We start from the raw sequence: 13,094 nt of genomic DNA, 5'->3' as shown, positions 1-13,094 counted from the left end.
TGGCATAAGGAGGGCACAGGCAACTGAGGAATCAATGCGGATCTGGTGATTAATGATCGAATTGTAACTGTGTAGGTCCATCAGGAGAAGCAATCCAGATCCATCACCAAACCCGTCAGAACATGGCAGAGATGCAGGGCAGCGGGCAGCAGGATCTGACCCATTCCTCTGCTGAGCTGCTGGAGCTGGCGTACCACGAGGCCACGGGCAGGTGAGCTCCTCAGGGTCAGTCCCTGGAGACTTGGTATGAACGTCCCTGTTCCTTAAAATTTCATGTATGTTACAGTAAGGCAGTTATAGGTTGTGATCTTTAATAATACATTGTGTAAGTGCCCCATATGCAGTATATACTTTTATTTTGAGATATAAAGCTCTTTTGCCAAGGCTGGGGATGGTTTACCTCCCTCATTTGAGGAGCGTGGTTGTTTATCACAGAGTGCACAAGCAGTATAATGCGTCATTCATGGAATTGTTCAAAATTGCCTTATAAAAGCCTGTGTCTTTCATTCGTGATTTATTATCCCAATAGCTTTGACCTTCATCCCAGAATAGAACATTATTTTAGCACAGGGCGTAGCTTTGCCTCACGGTAACTGTTGAGCAATTTCAGTGCTACCATTCGGTCCTGTCTTCCCCATGTAAGAAATATGGCCATCATAAACATCAGGGATGGATTGCAAATGAAAGTGCCTGTGTTCATAAACTAGTTTTCTTTTATAAAACACACTTTGGTCAGTGTTGGGAGCTTATATTGATTGTTGGCTCTGAGAAGTGAAAACGATCCTGCTGTTACTAGATGTGGCCTGGTTGTGGGGAGGCTGTTTTTACAGCCAGAGAAATTAGATTGTTCACTTCACCTAGGCTGTTTTTCAATCTGCACAGTTGTTCTCCAACCTCCAGATATTGTCTTATGTGGGTTTTATCTGATTATTATTTTATTGACAACATTTTATCCACATTTTTCACTCATTATTAAATGTTGTTTACCAAAAACATTTTGGTAGCTTAAGCAACTTTGGAATTGCCAAGAAGTTTGTTTCTTTCATCACCAACTTTCTTTCTTGCTATGTGTTTCTTCCCTCTTGCATGCTTAGAAATTAATGTTACGTATAGTTTCTGAGTGTCCAAGGTGAGTGAGGACACTGGTATTGCCATCTTCAAGCAGTCCTTCAGGAAATTGCACTGACTAATTAACTCTCTCGTGCCATTTTTTCCCTTTTATAGGGAAATTGTTGTCCTACCTTGTATTCCTTTAGAATACTATAATCTCTTTGTGTGTTGCATAATTTCAGTATTACATCATCCTCACCATCTTTGTTCCCATCTTTGTTCTACTTAAAAAAAAAAAAAAATTAATTGCCTTTTTATTGCTTCATAAGTACATCCTAGTGTGCTAAGGTATCTTGTCATTAATGCCAATCTCTTGTGCCATATTCTTGGTAATCCTTTTTCTTGATCTTTTTTTGGTTGCTCCAAAGCAATTTGCTCCATCTGGAATAGTGGTTTTATAGAGCAAGGAATCAGATCTGTAAATAACTAGCTAAGTTTCGTTTCTCTCCTGGGAGGTGTATGGGCAGATGTTTCTCCACTATTCTGCAAAGATCCTGCCTTGGTTATTGCTGGGGTCAAAGAACAAACAGTACGTATAGATATGGAATATTGTTACAGCCTTCGCTGTGCTGCTTTTGTGCCCATCACCATCTCTGCAAACATCATGAAGAGCCTGGTTTCACCACGGGCTCAGCTGAGACGGCAGCTGATTACTTGCTGTTTGTTATATCAGCTCTTGCTAAAAGCAAGGAAGGGCATGAGTGAGGAAGGTTGGTATAATACAGGCTGCTTTGTTTTTCTCCAGACATGTCAGCTCTCGGCATCCCGGTGACGGTGCTTCTTTCCTGAGCTTCAGCGGCACAGAAGAGTTCTCCAATGGTCTGGCTGGGGGCAACGGTGCAGGTAACAAGGCAGTGCCAGAGCACAGGGCTGCGAGAGGAGCCGCTTCCCTGTTAGCAGGGACAAAGTAATAGAGGCAGAAGGTGTGGGAGGTGGGTGGGCCAGGCTGTACAAAGTAGAAAGAATCAATCATGGAAAAGGAGTTTTCAATTTCGAGTGACCTGGTAATGCTCGCTCTTGGACTTTTTGAGGGGTGTGTGTGTGTTTGTTTTTGGTTAAAGTGTCTCTACTTCTCTAGGTATGCCTTATAGACTTTAATATAGAAAGATCCTCATTGTTTACATTTAATAAGCTCTCAGGCACTTACTTCCATAATAACAAAGCACTGACATCCAGACACAAACACATCTAAGTATGCACTGGTGTTGTTCAGAATGTTTCTTCTGGGTGGCGTTGCCTTAAGGTGTCACCCTTTGGGTGACGAAACCTGTTTGAATGTATAAATATTTTACATATACAAGCCATAGGAAAGCATAAAGTTTGGCTGTATCTAGGTTTGGAGAGAAGCTGTAAAAGCAGGTTTATTTTGCATAGTACAATCTGGCATTAGGTGCCTTCTAGTGTTTCTTGTCATTATCTACAAGTGCACTTTCTTCAGATTTTAAGCATTTTTAATGTGATGCTGTTTATGCTAAACATTATTTACACAGCCCCAAATATTTCGTCACGTTTTTGAGAGAAGACACGTGTCTGTACTTTCCATTGCAGATCAGCTCTGGCTTGCTTACCTGACCCAGACACCTCACAACAGGCCACACTAAGCATTCTGTTGGGTTGTCTTTTGTGGGTTTGTTGGTTTGTTTTGCAACCTCCTTCTGATTTTATGGATGTGCTTTTTGGATAGGCGCATGGCGGGGAAAAGAAAGAACTTTAGAAGTATAGTGTTCGAGACTTCTGGTTTTTTTTCAAAACCATCTTAGCCATAAAGAAGTTAGCAGACTTAATTTTCTTGTGTCTCTCTCATCTTGTGTTCACATAGTCACATTAAAAGTGATTTTGTTCTGTTGTTTTCTTCTGTGGATTTCATCTGAATAAGTTTCATTTCCTTGCTTTATTTCTTTCTTTTTTTTTCCTGCCTTCCAGATAGACTTTATTTGTTCTCGCATTTGCTAAACTGCATTTCAGCTGCTGGATACAATTTGCATGATGCAGATGCAGAGCATATCCTGGCAATAAACGCGCGTGCATTTTATAGAAGTCTCTTGTGTCCATAGATGAGATATAAATCACGTATGTGGTAGAAGTTAATCTGTGCCTGTCATTGTGAAAGTCGTTATGAGCACCTTCCCTGACGAACCGCCCGCAGCCATCTGTAGCTGCCACACTGTGACTCAGTGATTTGACTTCTGTTTCTCCCTTATGGTTTGAGTCACCTATGCAGTGAAACTCTTTTATTATTACGATTTCCAAAAATATGATTTCTCAGTGAGTCTGGTTCTCCTCTGCTGCCCACAGCGTGTTTTGCTGCAACGTGGGCTTCACAGTGAAAAATCACCCCATCTATTTCCATTGATGTTCAGTATGCTTTCTCTGTTGTCCAGCAGATGGTAGATGATAGTTCAGAGCAGATAAATCTTGTTGCAATTCCCTAACTAGATGGCAGATGGCATCAGCAGAGCTGTTGAAAGGTGAATGCCAATTCGAGTCAGCTCCTCTACTGTTTTACTGGCATCATCGTGGAAGGAGATAACAATCCATTCTGCTAGGAAATGCTGTTTAGAGTAACAGCCGCAATGTTGATATCAATTTCCTAGATAAATCTACATAAGCTAGTTTTATAAAAATGGTTCCTTGTAAATGTTTGGAGGCTTCCTGAAACTTGTATTTTGATAAATGCCTTTTAAGCCAGTGATTTTTCTTGTCTCCTTAGCTGCTTGTTTCCTCTCATGTGCCACAACAGCTGTTTATTCAGCTACATGATGAACCAGCTCAGGGATCTGATCCAAATGAAGAGTAACTGGGGTTTTTCTTTGCTGTATGGATTGTTTCACTGTCACTACACCAATATTGATACAAATGCAGCAAACATATGAAATGGGACTAGGAAAAACTGGCCAAGGGGTACAATAGCATCATGTTACCTTAGCGTTCACTGAGGTGTAGTTTTAGTATCTGTTTTCCAGATTAATTGGCTGCTTAGAACAAATCTGTTTGACAGTGAGAAAAATCATGGTGTCTTAAGTCCTAACCAAATTTTAAATATAATTTATTAGTCTTAAGTCTCTTATTGGTCTTCATTTAGGTTAGTATAAACTGAATAAACTGAATTTTGCTCAAAAACTGAACATCTCTTCCCTAGCTCTTATTTTATCTCACAATGAATAAAAGCTTTGTTGCTATTCTTAGTGAAGTATGGACCAAGGTGTATCTCAGATTGACTCATAATGGAAGTTGCTATGTGTTCAGAACATGGTAGTTGGTGTTTAATTTATTGGACCTACTTAGCGGGCAGCCTGGCAAGGGATGAAAAGGTAGTTTGTATTCACTGCATCAAGAAGATCAACTGTTTGTTTTGTTTCCTCCCCACCCCCTGGCTGAGAGGTGAAATGTGTGCTGGCAGTTTATGCCTAAAAATGTTGGATTTGGAGTAAATCTGTATTGTAGTTTTCATAAATTTCTTACTCTTTAGACTCCTAGATAATTAGAGTCTTATATATGGGTTCTCTTCTCCCACCAGGTGCAAGTCTGTTATAATTTCTCTTCTTGCTGCTCCTGTGTTTTATGAAAGTCTTCCCCTTAACTTATCCCTTATACATAAAATGAGAAAACCAATAAAAAAAGATTCTGGCTTTACGTACTAATGTATTTAAAAGTACTTAGCTGCTGAGACCTAGAGATTAGCAAACTAAATGATTACAGGTGACTCCTCTCTTCTTGTTATTTGCTTTTTTTATGGCATCTACTTTTCAAGATGTTTCACCGTTTTGAGGAGGTTGGTTTTGCTTGTTTTTCAGGTACTGAACACTTCTAATAAGCTGGGAGTTTTTTGCCTCATTAGTTGGTTTTGTGTATTTTTCTGCTATGCAGAACCCCGAGTTCTTTGCAAGAAGAGAAATGCCATATTCTTAAAACATTTGCAAGCTCTTTTATTTATTTTTATTTGAAATGAAAGCAAAGTGCATAATTGCTTAAAATAATATACATATTTATGCCTTGTAGGGATGAACCTCAAAACCCAGAACAAGGATTCCTTGGAAGATGCCATCTCTAACTCTCCAGATCCAAGTAAGCAGGAGAAAGGTTTGGAAGAGTTTGCATAGGTGGGAAGGCAGGGAGGGAAAGGGCACGTACAGATACAAAGGCATCAGGAGATGGTAGGCAAGAAACTGTGGAGCCTCCTTGGCTTTTAGCAGCAGTTTCTTTTGCCTTGCAGTAACTTGCAGGATCTCCCTGATCTGTGTCTCTCTGTGATGGTAGTTCTGTATCTCTTAAGAATATGTGTAACTAGTTGCCATGTTATCTGAAATGCTTTACTTACCAGACACTATTATGCGAAAAGCTAAAGCTGCCAAACTCTTATCTGCCTCTCAATATGAGAAGTTTGCTTGGCAAAGCAGGAATAGTACAGTCACTTTCTGAGTCGGGTGCCATTGACTGAGAAATATCTGTCTATAATACAGAAACAAGTGTGTGACTAGTTAAGAAAACGCTTTCTTTTTAGCAGTCTGTCCTGTGTTACTTTTTTGTGCAGTGTTCCTGCCATTAATATTAACATTTTTATAGTAAAATAACTTCCTGTCTGTAAGGTCTCTGACAAGAAGTTAAGAATTAGTAGTTGGCCAAGTGCCTTGATACAATGGAGGCAGGTTAGAATGTAGTGCAGTAGTGAACTGATGATGTGATGTCGTTCAGTTAGTTTTTGCTTTTTAATGTCTAATTTTAGTCTCTGTAATCTCAAAACTGCAACATAGCTCTAGGAAAGTGTGTGGGGAAGGATTGGTTTCCAAGTTGTTGTTTTTCTGGTCTTTCCACCCCTCTGGGTCTGTCTTCTGTTTTTATAACTATAGAAATACTCCCTTTTCTGCTGTTGTACTATTCTAGAAAGTCACTCTTTCTCTCCTCATCCCCAGCTCCTTCTGCAGTTGTCTAAGATGCAAAGCTGGTCTGATTTTCTTGTTCGGACTTGGAATGTTGGTCTGTTTTAATAATAATGAATAACTGCACCTGACTTGCTGTAATTTTGGAAGAGCGGTGGCTATGTCAGCTCTAGCTTTCAATCAGCAGAAAATTAAATGTATTAACTTTGAATGCCATTTGCTGCATGATGGGATTGAATTAAATGAGCATGTGCACTGCATTGTTTAACAAACTCTGTCTCTTTCTCTCCCTCCCTTCTTCCCCTCCTACTTTCCTTTTCCCTTCCCATTCCACCCTCTTTTTGTCCCTGTTGACACCATCTCTGTTTTTGTCCCTCATTCTCTCTAACCTTCCTCTTCACGCATTTCTTCCATCTTCCTCCGCACCCTGTTTTTGCTGTGGGTCACCATATATGCCCCATTGTCTGCCCCCCATGATACAACGAGGCAGTTCTGACGCTGTCTGCTCCCCCCGTAGTGCCAGGCTTCTGTTGTACAGTCGGAGTGGACTGGAAATCCCTCACTACTCCGGCCTGTCTCCCCCTCACCACGGACTACTTCCCCGACCGGCAGAGCCTGCAGAACGATTACACGGAGGGTTGCTATGATCTCCTCCCAGAAGCTGACATGGACAGGTTTGGCCAGCATCTTCTCTATAACTTGCCTTGAATCCAAGTGCTTGAGGTGCAGTTGATGGAAGCGTAACATGTTGGGGGCTGTACAAGAGAAAGATCAATTGCTAACATAGTTAGCAGCAGAATACTTAAGATTTTCTCTTTTCAGTGGTAACTTTGCACCTTTTCTGATGTTACTGTCAAATGGTATTATGTAGATTTTATGCTAGAAATTGTTTGCATACAAAATTTACGTCTCTTTTGTTGTTCTGTTGTGTTTCAATCCAAAAAATCAACCCCAAGCTATCATCTTCGATCCGTTTTCTACCAGGTATTTTGGAAACATTAAATAAGCAAATGCATGTGTACACACAGTGATGAAGATCCTTATCCTCACTTTCAGGGATATTTAGTTTAAAGAATCTTGGTGGAAAATAGTATTAGTGGGATAAATAGAACTTCTTGGCTTGTCTTGGAGGTCTCTGGTAACTGTTCTTTAATAGGGTTGGTTTGGTTTTCTTCTGAAGCTGTCTCATCTTAAACATTTTTCAAACTTTCCACAACTTGTAAGATATCAGAAAGACCTGTTCATGGGAACAAAAGAAAAATATTAGTCAGGGTGACTGAAATACGTAGGAAATAGCAGGATGAATGAAGAAACACCTAAAACAAGGAAGACGGAGTTCAGAGCTCAAGTAGCTGTAATAAGATGCTGTAGTGATGTATGTTTTGATCTCTCTCTGCTCTAGACCTCCTGCTGTGGGAGCGGGTGGAGCATTGACTGCACGCTTGCAGTTCTGACCTCTGCTGAACATTTACAAACCACACTGATGTGCTCTGCAAAATGCCGTAAAAGTGATCAGTGGTGAATTTATTGGAAGATTAGCAGCCGTTGTACCAAATTTGTTACTAGTTGCAAAGCTGCTTTCAAAGGCATTAATAAGTATTGCCAGCCAGGTAATCGTCACCTGTTTAAAACAAAGGTGCCTGTGTGTCTCTCCTGTCCTGCAGGTTGGTTTTCACAGGCAGAGGGCTCCACTTGCACAGAGCCCAGCACAGGCATAAATCCTCAATGAGGTAGCGCAGGGCTAAGAATAGGTGTGTGGTCACCTTCCTTATTCTCGTCTCCTTAACCTTTGTGTTCAGGAGAGATGAGGAAGGAGTGCAGATGACAGCCCAACAGGTGTTTGAGGAGTTTATTTGTCAGCGACTCATGCAAGGCTATCAAATTATTGTGCAATCCAAACCACAGAAACCAGCCACAACAGTGCCACCCCCGCTCAGCAGCAGCCCCCTTTACAGCAGAGGTGAGTGACTTTGTATTGACAATTCAGTCTTTTTCTTTCCTAATTCCAGTAATCTCTATGAATCAGGCATAGATGCTCGTTGAAGCGCTCTGTTCTTGTTGTTGTTATATGGAGAACTTTCCTGGGAGAGATCCTGATCTGGGACAGCATGAACAACTCAGCTGCACTATGAAGGGACAGGTGCAGGATTTTTTGAACTGTGATAAACTGGCCTCATTCATGATGATGAACCCAAATGAAATACGGCTTGATTGCTGTTAGGGTGAATACATCTTAAACACAACTCAGGTGGTGTCTGCAGGATAGGCACATCTCTAGAAGATGACAGACCCGAAGCTCCCAAGTGTATGTATCTAGTATGTATCAAGTGTAGAGTTTCCCAACTCTAAAATAGCTGTGAAGGTCCAAGGTAGACAGGTGAAGCTTCATTGTCCTGAAACCATGAGTCAGCTAAACCCAGTTAAAGCCCAGAAGACTGAGCTGGTTTAAGAAGGTATCATATTCCCTTGAGAGAATCTGACTTACTGTTTGACTTTGGATTTTTTTTTTTTTTCTGGATGTTCTCTAGGCCAGTGAGCGCAATGCAGTATTCACAGAGCAGGGAATACATATGAATGGGATGTGGTTGTTATATTCACTGGTTTGGGAAGGAGCAGCAGGGCTCCTTTGGTAAAGTGTTGAGCTTAAGCGGTTAGTTCCAGGAATGAAGCACAGAGAGGAAATGAAAGTGGAGCTCAGCTTCACCATCATACCCACCCATTTCTCAGCACTTCATGTTGGTGGTTCTCTGGTTGTTCTGACTAGAGAAGGTCTGTGGTGTATGAATCGCTAATGCCCTTTGGTTGTGATCCTAGCAAACCTTAGGTGTAAGAACAAAAGGCTCATACGTATGTTCCTTAAAAAGGTGGCCTGAAAGATGGCTTTTAGTTTGTCTTGAGGTCAGAAGCCCAGTTCTGGAATCTCTTTCTGTAGGTACAGTTTGTTGACAAGATTGTGACTGTAGCAGTAAGCTGAAAGAAGGTGTGTTTCGCTTTTTACAATTAGGACTTGTATCAAGAAACCGACCTGAGGAAGAAGATCAGTACTGGCTGAGTATGGGCCGTACTTTCCACAAAGTAACATTAAAAGACAAAATAATTACTGTTACCCGATACCTGCCAAAGTGAGTATCTCTCTAATTGAGCAGCTTGCTATTCATGTTCAGATGAACATGCTTATGCTTTTCCAGCTGCCTGTACTTGCTTGAAAAAACATACTGCAGAACCTTCTTAGGAGAAGAAAGAGAAGCATTGCTATTGAGGATACTCAGATTATTGTTTGTGTTTTCTCTTTTAGGTATCCATATGAATCTGCTCAGATAAACTACACATACAGCTTGTGCCCCTCACACTCTGACTCTGAATTTGTCTCTTGCTGGGTAGAATTTTCCCATGAGAGACTTGAAGAGTACAAGTGGAATTACTTGGATCAGTATATCTGCTCTGCCGGCTCTGAGGATTTCAGGTTGAGATCTCCTTTTCCATCCAGACTGTTCTGTGTCCTAGTTGCCTTTTTTCCTTTTTGACCTGAAATTCCTTCCGCAAGTTCAACCCACAAATACTCAGTGCTCCGGGGAGAGTACCTGGCCTGCTTTCATTTGTATGGTGTTAGCAGCTCTTGCCTTGTAGGAATCTTACTCTGTGTTGCTGTTGCATTATCTGATCTTTGATGCAAAGTCTTGATCACAAAATTCAACATGAACTATTTTTTCCTCTGCTTCAAATGGAAGGAAATAGGATGGCATTTTATGCCACACAGATGTTTTTTTCTTGGTTTTCTTGCTAATTTCTGGAACTGACTCAAAACTTCTATGTTCTTTGAATCTGTTGGAGGCTTGCTTGAGTCCTAGGCTTAGCTTGACTGTAGTCCTATTCTTAAGTTATGTAGAGCAAAGCTGCTTCTTAGCAATGTGTAATATCTCTAGTAGTATCAGTAGCCTTTTTGATATCTTCTGTCAACAAAACCAGTCTTTCTGTATCTTTGTTTCTTTTCAGGTCTCAGTCAAAATGCCTATTACTCTAACGTGTACCTTTAAAATTCCCTTTTCTTTGCTTATTTTTAAAGAAAAAGCCTTTGTGGCCCAGAATTTTAGAAAAGAAAATAACTCCATGGTACAATTACTCTGCAGATAGCCTTGTTTTCTCTTCTGCATATCAATGTTTTAATACTTCCCAGTGATATTCATCTTGCTGACCGTTCCTTTGTATATTTGTTCTTTCTCACTCAGGGATGGCAGAATGAGATTGTCACTGTACTTGCTCAGATTTACAGTAGATAGATATCCATTTTACTTACTGTAAAATCCTTCATAGGCAACTGTGCCGAACTCTGTCCTGTCTTACATCTTCTATCAGCCTTATTGAATCACTGAAATTTTGGAGGACCCGCTTTCTGCTTCTGCCTGCCTGCATCAGTGCCACGAAGCGCATCATGGAGGGAGAAGTGCACTGCGATGTGTACGGTGACAAGCCCCGTTCTGACGAGGAGGAGTGGCAGCTCTTAGACGGATTCATTCGCTTCGTGGAGGGGTTGAACCGCATTCGCCGACGCCATCGATCTGATCGAATGATTCGAGTGAGTCAGCTTTTAGTTGGGTGAGAAGCTGAGTTTCAGTTCTAACGAAGCATTAGCAGTGGGACCCTGAGACAATCCCAAGCAAGTTAGGGGGTGTGTCTGTGTATGTGTGGGTAATCTGTATATAATGCACAGTGCTGACCAATGCACTATTTCAGATTTCTACTAGTATGGCCTTGTTAACACCTCACTATTCTTGAACTAATTAAATTTACCTGGAATGGGTATCTCAGCTGATCTTCTCTTACCACCAGCCTGATGCCACCTCTTTGCAAACGTGCATTGCTTTGTGCTATGGATAAGGTTAACCTGGACACATTATTGCACCTTGTGATGCAGATAATTGATAAAAGAGGATCTGTGAGGTAGGGTAAGATGGTAACTTCTAGCTGGGCTGGCTGTGTGCTGCAGGTTTGGGAAAAGGATTGTGAAGAGAACCATATGGATGAACTCCTGGTGAACGGTAGATTCAAGAGAGTCATGAGAAACTGGTTAGTGTGTAGCAAATTCTATTCCAATTCACATACTGGATGGGGTAACTTATTTCAGAGTAAACCCACCTTTTCCAGAATAACATCTGTTTTATTTTGCGAATAGCATCCAGGCTGTTCATTTCTTGTGTACCTGTGGTTTAACTTTGTGGTTTTTTTTTTTTCTAAAGGGTACCTAATGAAGCCCTGCTGATGTGAGGCGGTGTTTTCTCGCTTACTAGTTAAACCTGGCTTCACTAAGTCTGTGCTTTCAATTTTCCCTTGTTAGAAAGGGTCTGCCATGAAAGGCTTGCAGATCACTGGTCCGATTCCCACCCACTCTCTGGACCAGCAGCCTGGGCCCCCCATTGGGAAGAAGGGAACCTCGGCCCTCTCAGCTCTGCTGCAGATGGAAGCCAGTCAGAAGTGAGTCTTTAAACTGGGCTGAGTGAACAGCACCAGAACGTCCTTCCTGCATGTTCTGCCTGGGCTGGCTAAAGCAGATTTGGGGAACTTTGCCTCAAAAAAAGGGATGTGGGATCCTGCTTCTCTGGTGTCCTTGTAGCAGGGCTCATGAAATATTGGGCTTTTGCAGTGACTTCCTTGTGTTATGTTTCCATTTGTAGAATGAATACCAAAGACTAAAAAGGAGCATGGAGACTAGAGAAGTAAATGACCAGTAATTTAGAAGGAGCATCTTCTTAAGTAGCATTTTGGTCCATTACACATCTATTTGTGATTTGCCAGTACAGGTGTTTCCACATAAGAAGAGCTTAACTGGGACATAAATGTACACAATTACACCACATGAGTTAAGTGGTCTCAGTATAAACACTGGTAGCAAATATAGCCTAAAAAAATAGCTTGTTTGCACTGGTAACATCTATTAAAATACCTGTGAAGCTTCTGAATGGGTCAAAGAAACTGAGAGTTCTAATACCAGATACGCTGTAAACACAATTTTAAACATTGGTGCTGCTAAATACGTAAGAGATTAATATATTTATTGATAAGATAGCATTATGCATGCTTAGTAAAACTGAGTAAGTTCAAGGGTCCATGTTGTTTGAGTAAAAAGTACTTACAGAGCATTGGATTCGCTTTCTGCTTCAGGGCGTGGGAAGGCAAATGTCTGAAAATGCAGCTGTAACCCTCTGCAACTGTTGCCTTCAGGTGGAAGCTGACACAGAGCCTGTTTGAACAAACCGCATTTCTTCCCTTTGTCTTAGGACGCTGGGGGAGCAACAAGCAGCAATGCTTGCTGGGAAGAGCTCTGGGCCTTCGGAGAGTGGGAGCATTGCTATCACACCCACCTATATGGACAGCCCTCGGAAGGTAAGGACTTTCTGGTCTTGCTTTAGCTACTATTTTTACATAAGAATTTCTTAAATAACACAAATTGTTTCTCTGAGCACATGGCTACAGCGTATCACATCTTGCTCTCTAATCCAGCAAGGACTGGTCCTGTACTGGGGGTGCCCTGAAGCCTTTGAGTGCAAGGGCGCAAGAGGAGGTTGGGGCACAACGGTCCTTCAGTTCTTTGTGACAATGAGATGGAATCCCTGGGATGCTCTCAGTGTGTTTTGCTAATCTGAGTGGTGTTTGTTAATTAGTCCTTTTCTGATACCACATTTCATTTTAGTCAGGGTTGGATTTTCAGCTTCAGTACAGTGCTGCCTGCACCTATGTTAAGCCTGCCTTTAAGAGCAAAATCAAGCTCTAGACCAGGACTGTGTGAAGCTGCAGTGCAATTTTAACAGCAGGAACTCTTTTGCATCTGCTTAGAAGTGAGGATGTGTTCCTGAATAGCGATTTAGGTGTCATTTCTTCGCTGGCTGGAGCAAACGGTCTACTGGAGTTCTCAGACGCTTAAAGCAAAGGCTGCGCTATCTTTCACCTTCTTGTCCTTCAGCCTTCTTGAGTGCAGGAGAGCTGAAACTCCACCTCTGAGTCCAAGCAGGAATATTTGATTATTTTTCTGTATTCTGGCATGGTGTTTCAGCAGAAGTAACGAGGAACTGAATGAAGATAGAACACTTAAGTGTCACCTGTCTTGGTTTCAAC

At 41.5% G+C, this 13,094-nt stretch overlaps 1 protein-coding gene across 12 annotated transcripts in view; it reads left to right on the top strand.

Annotated features, from left to right (window-relative positions):
* DEPDC5 (DEP domain containing 5, GATOR1 subcomplex subunit) overlaps positions 1-13,094 on the top strand; it is a 44,538-nt gene that overhangs the window by 15,594 nt on the left and 15,850 nt on the right. For 5 of the 12 annotated variants that reach the window (XM_082066625.1, XM_082066629.1, XM_082066628.1 and 2 more), the window contains exons 23-32: positions 76-211; positions 1,856-1,953; positions 5,110-5,175; positions 6,478-6,661; positions 7,787-7,947; positions 8,992-9,109; positions 9,283-9,450; positions 10,299-10,560; positions 11,320-11,456; positions 12,260-12,365. In XM_082066625.1, the coding sequence (XP_081922751.1) occupies positions 76-211; positions 1,856-1,953; positions 5,110-5,175; positions 6,478-6,661; positions 7,787-7,947; positions 8,992-9,109; positions 9,283-9,450; positions 10,299-10,560; positions 11,320-11,456; positions 12,260-12,365 (1,436 nt within the window). Of the gene's footprint in view, positions 1-75; positions 212-1,855; positions 1,954-5,109; positions 5,176-6,020; positions 6,435-6,473; positions 6,662-7,786; positions 7,948-8,991; positions 9,110-9,282; positions 9,451-10,298; positions 10,561-11,319; positions 11,457-12,259; positions 12,366-13,094 lie in introns of those variants that run through there. The other 7 variants (XM_082066623.1, XM_082066630.1, XM_082066622.1 and 4 more) reach the window with 5 other exon arrangements.

This window comes from Streptopelia decaocto (assembly GCF_964273445.1).
Source record: "Streptopelia decaocto genome assembly, chromosome: 15".
NCBI classification, from domain to species: domain Eukaryota; kingdom Metazoa; phylum Chordata; class Aves; order Columbiformes; family Columbidae; genus Streptopelia; species Streptopelia decaocto.
This window is presented reverse-complemented; position numbering and strand designations above follow the sequence as displayed.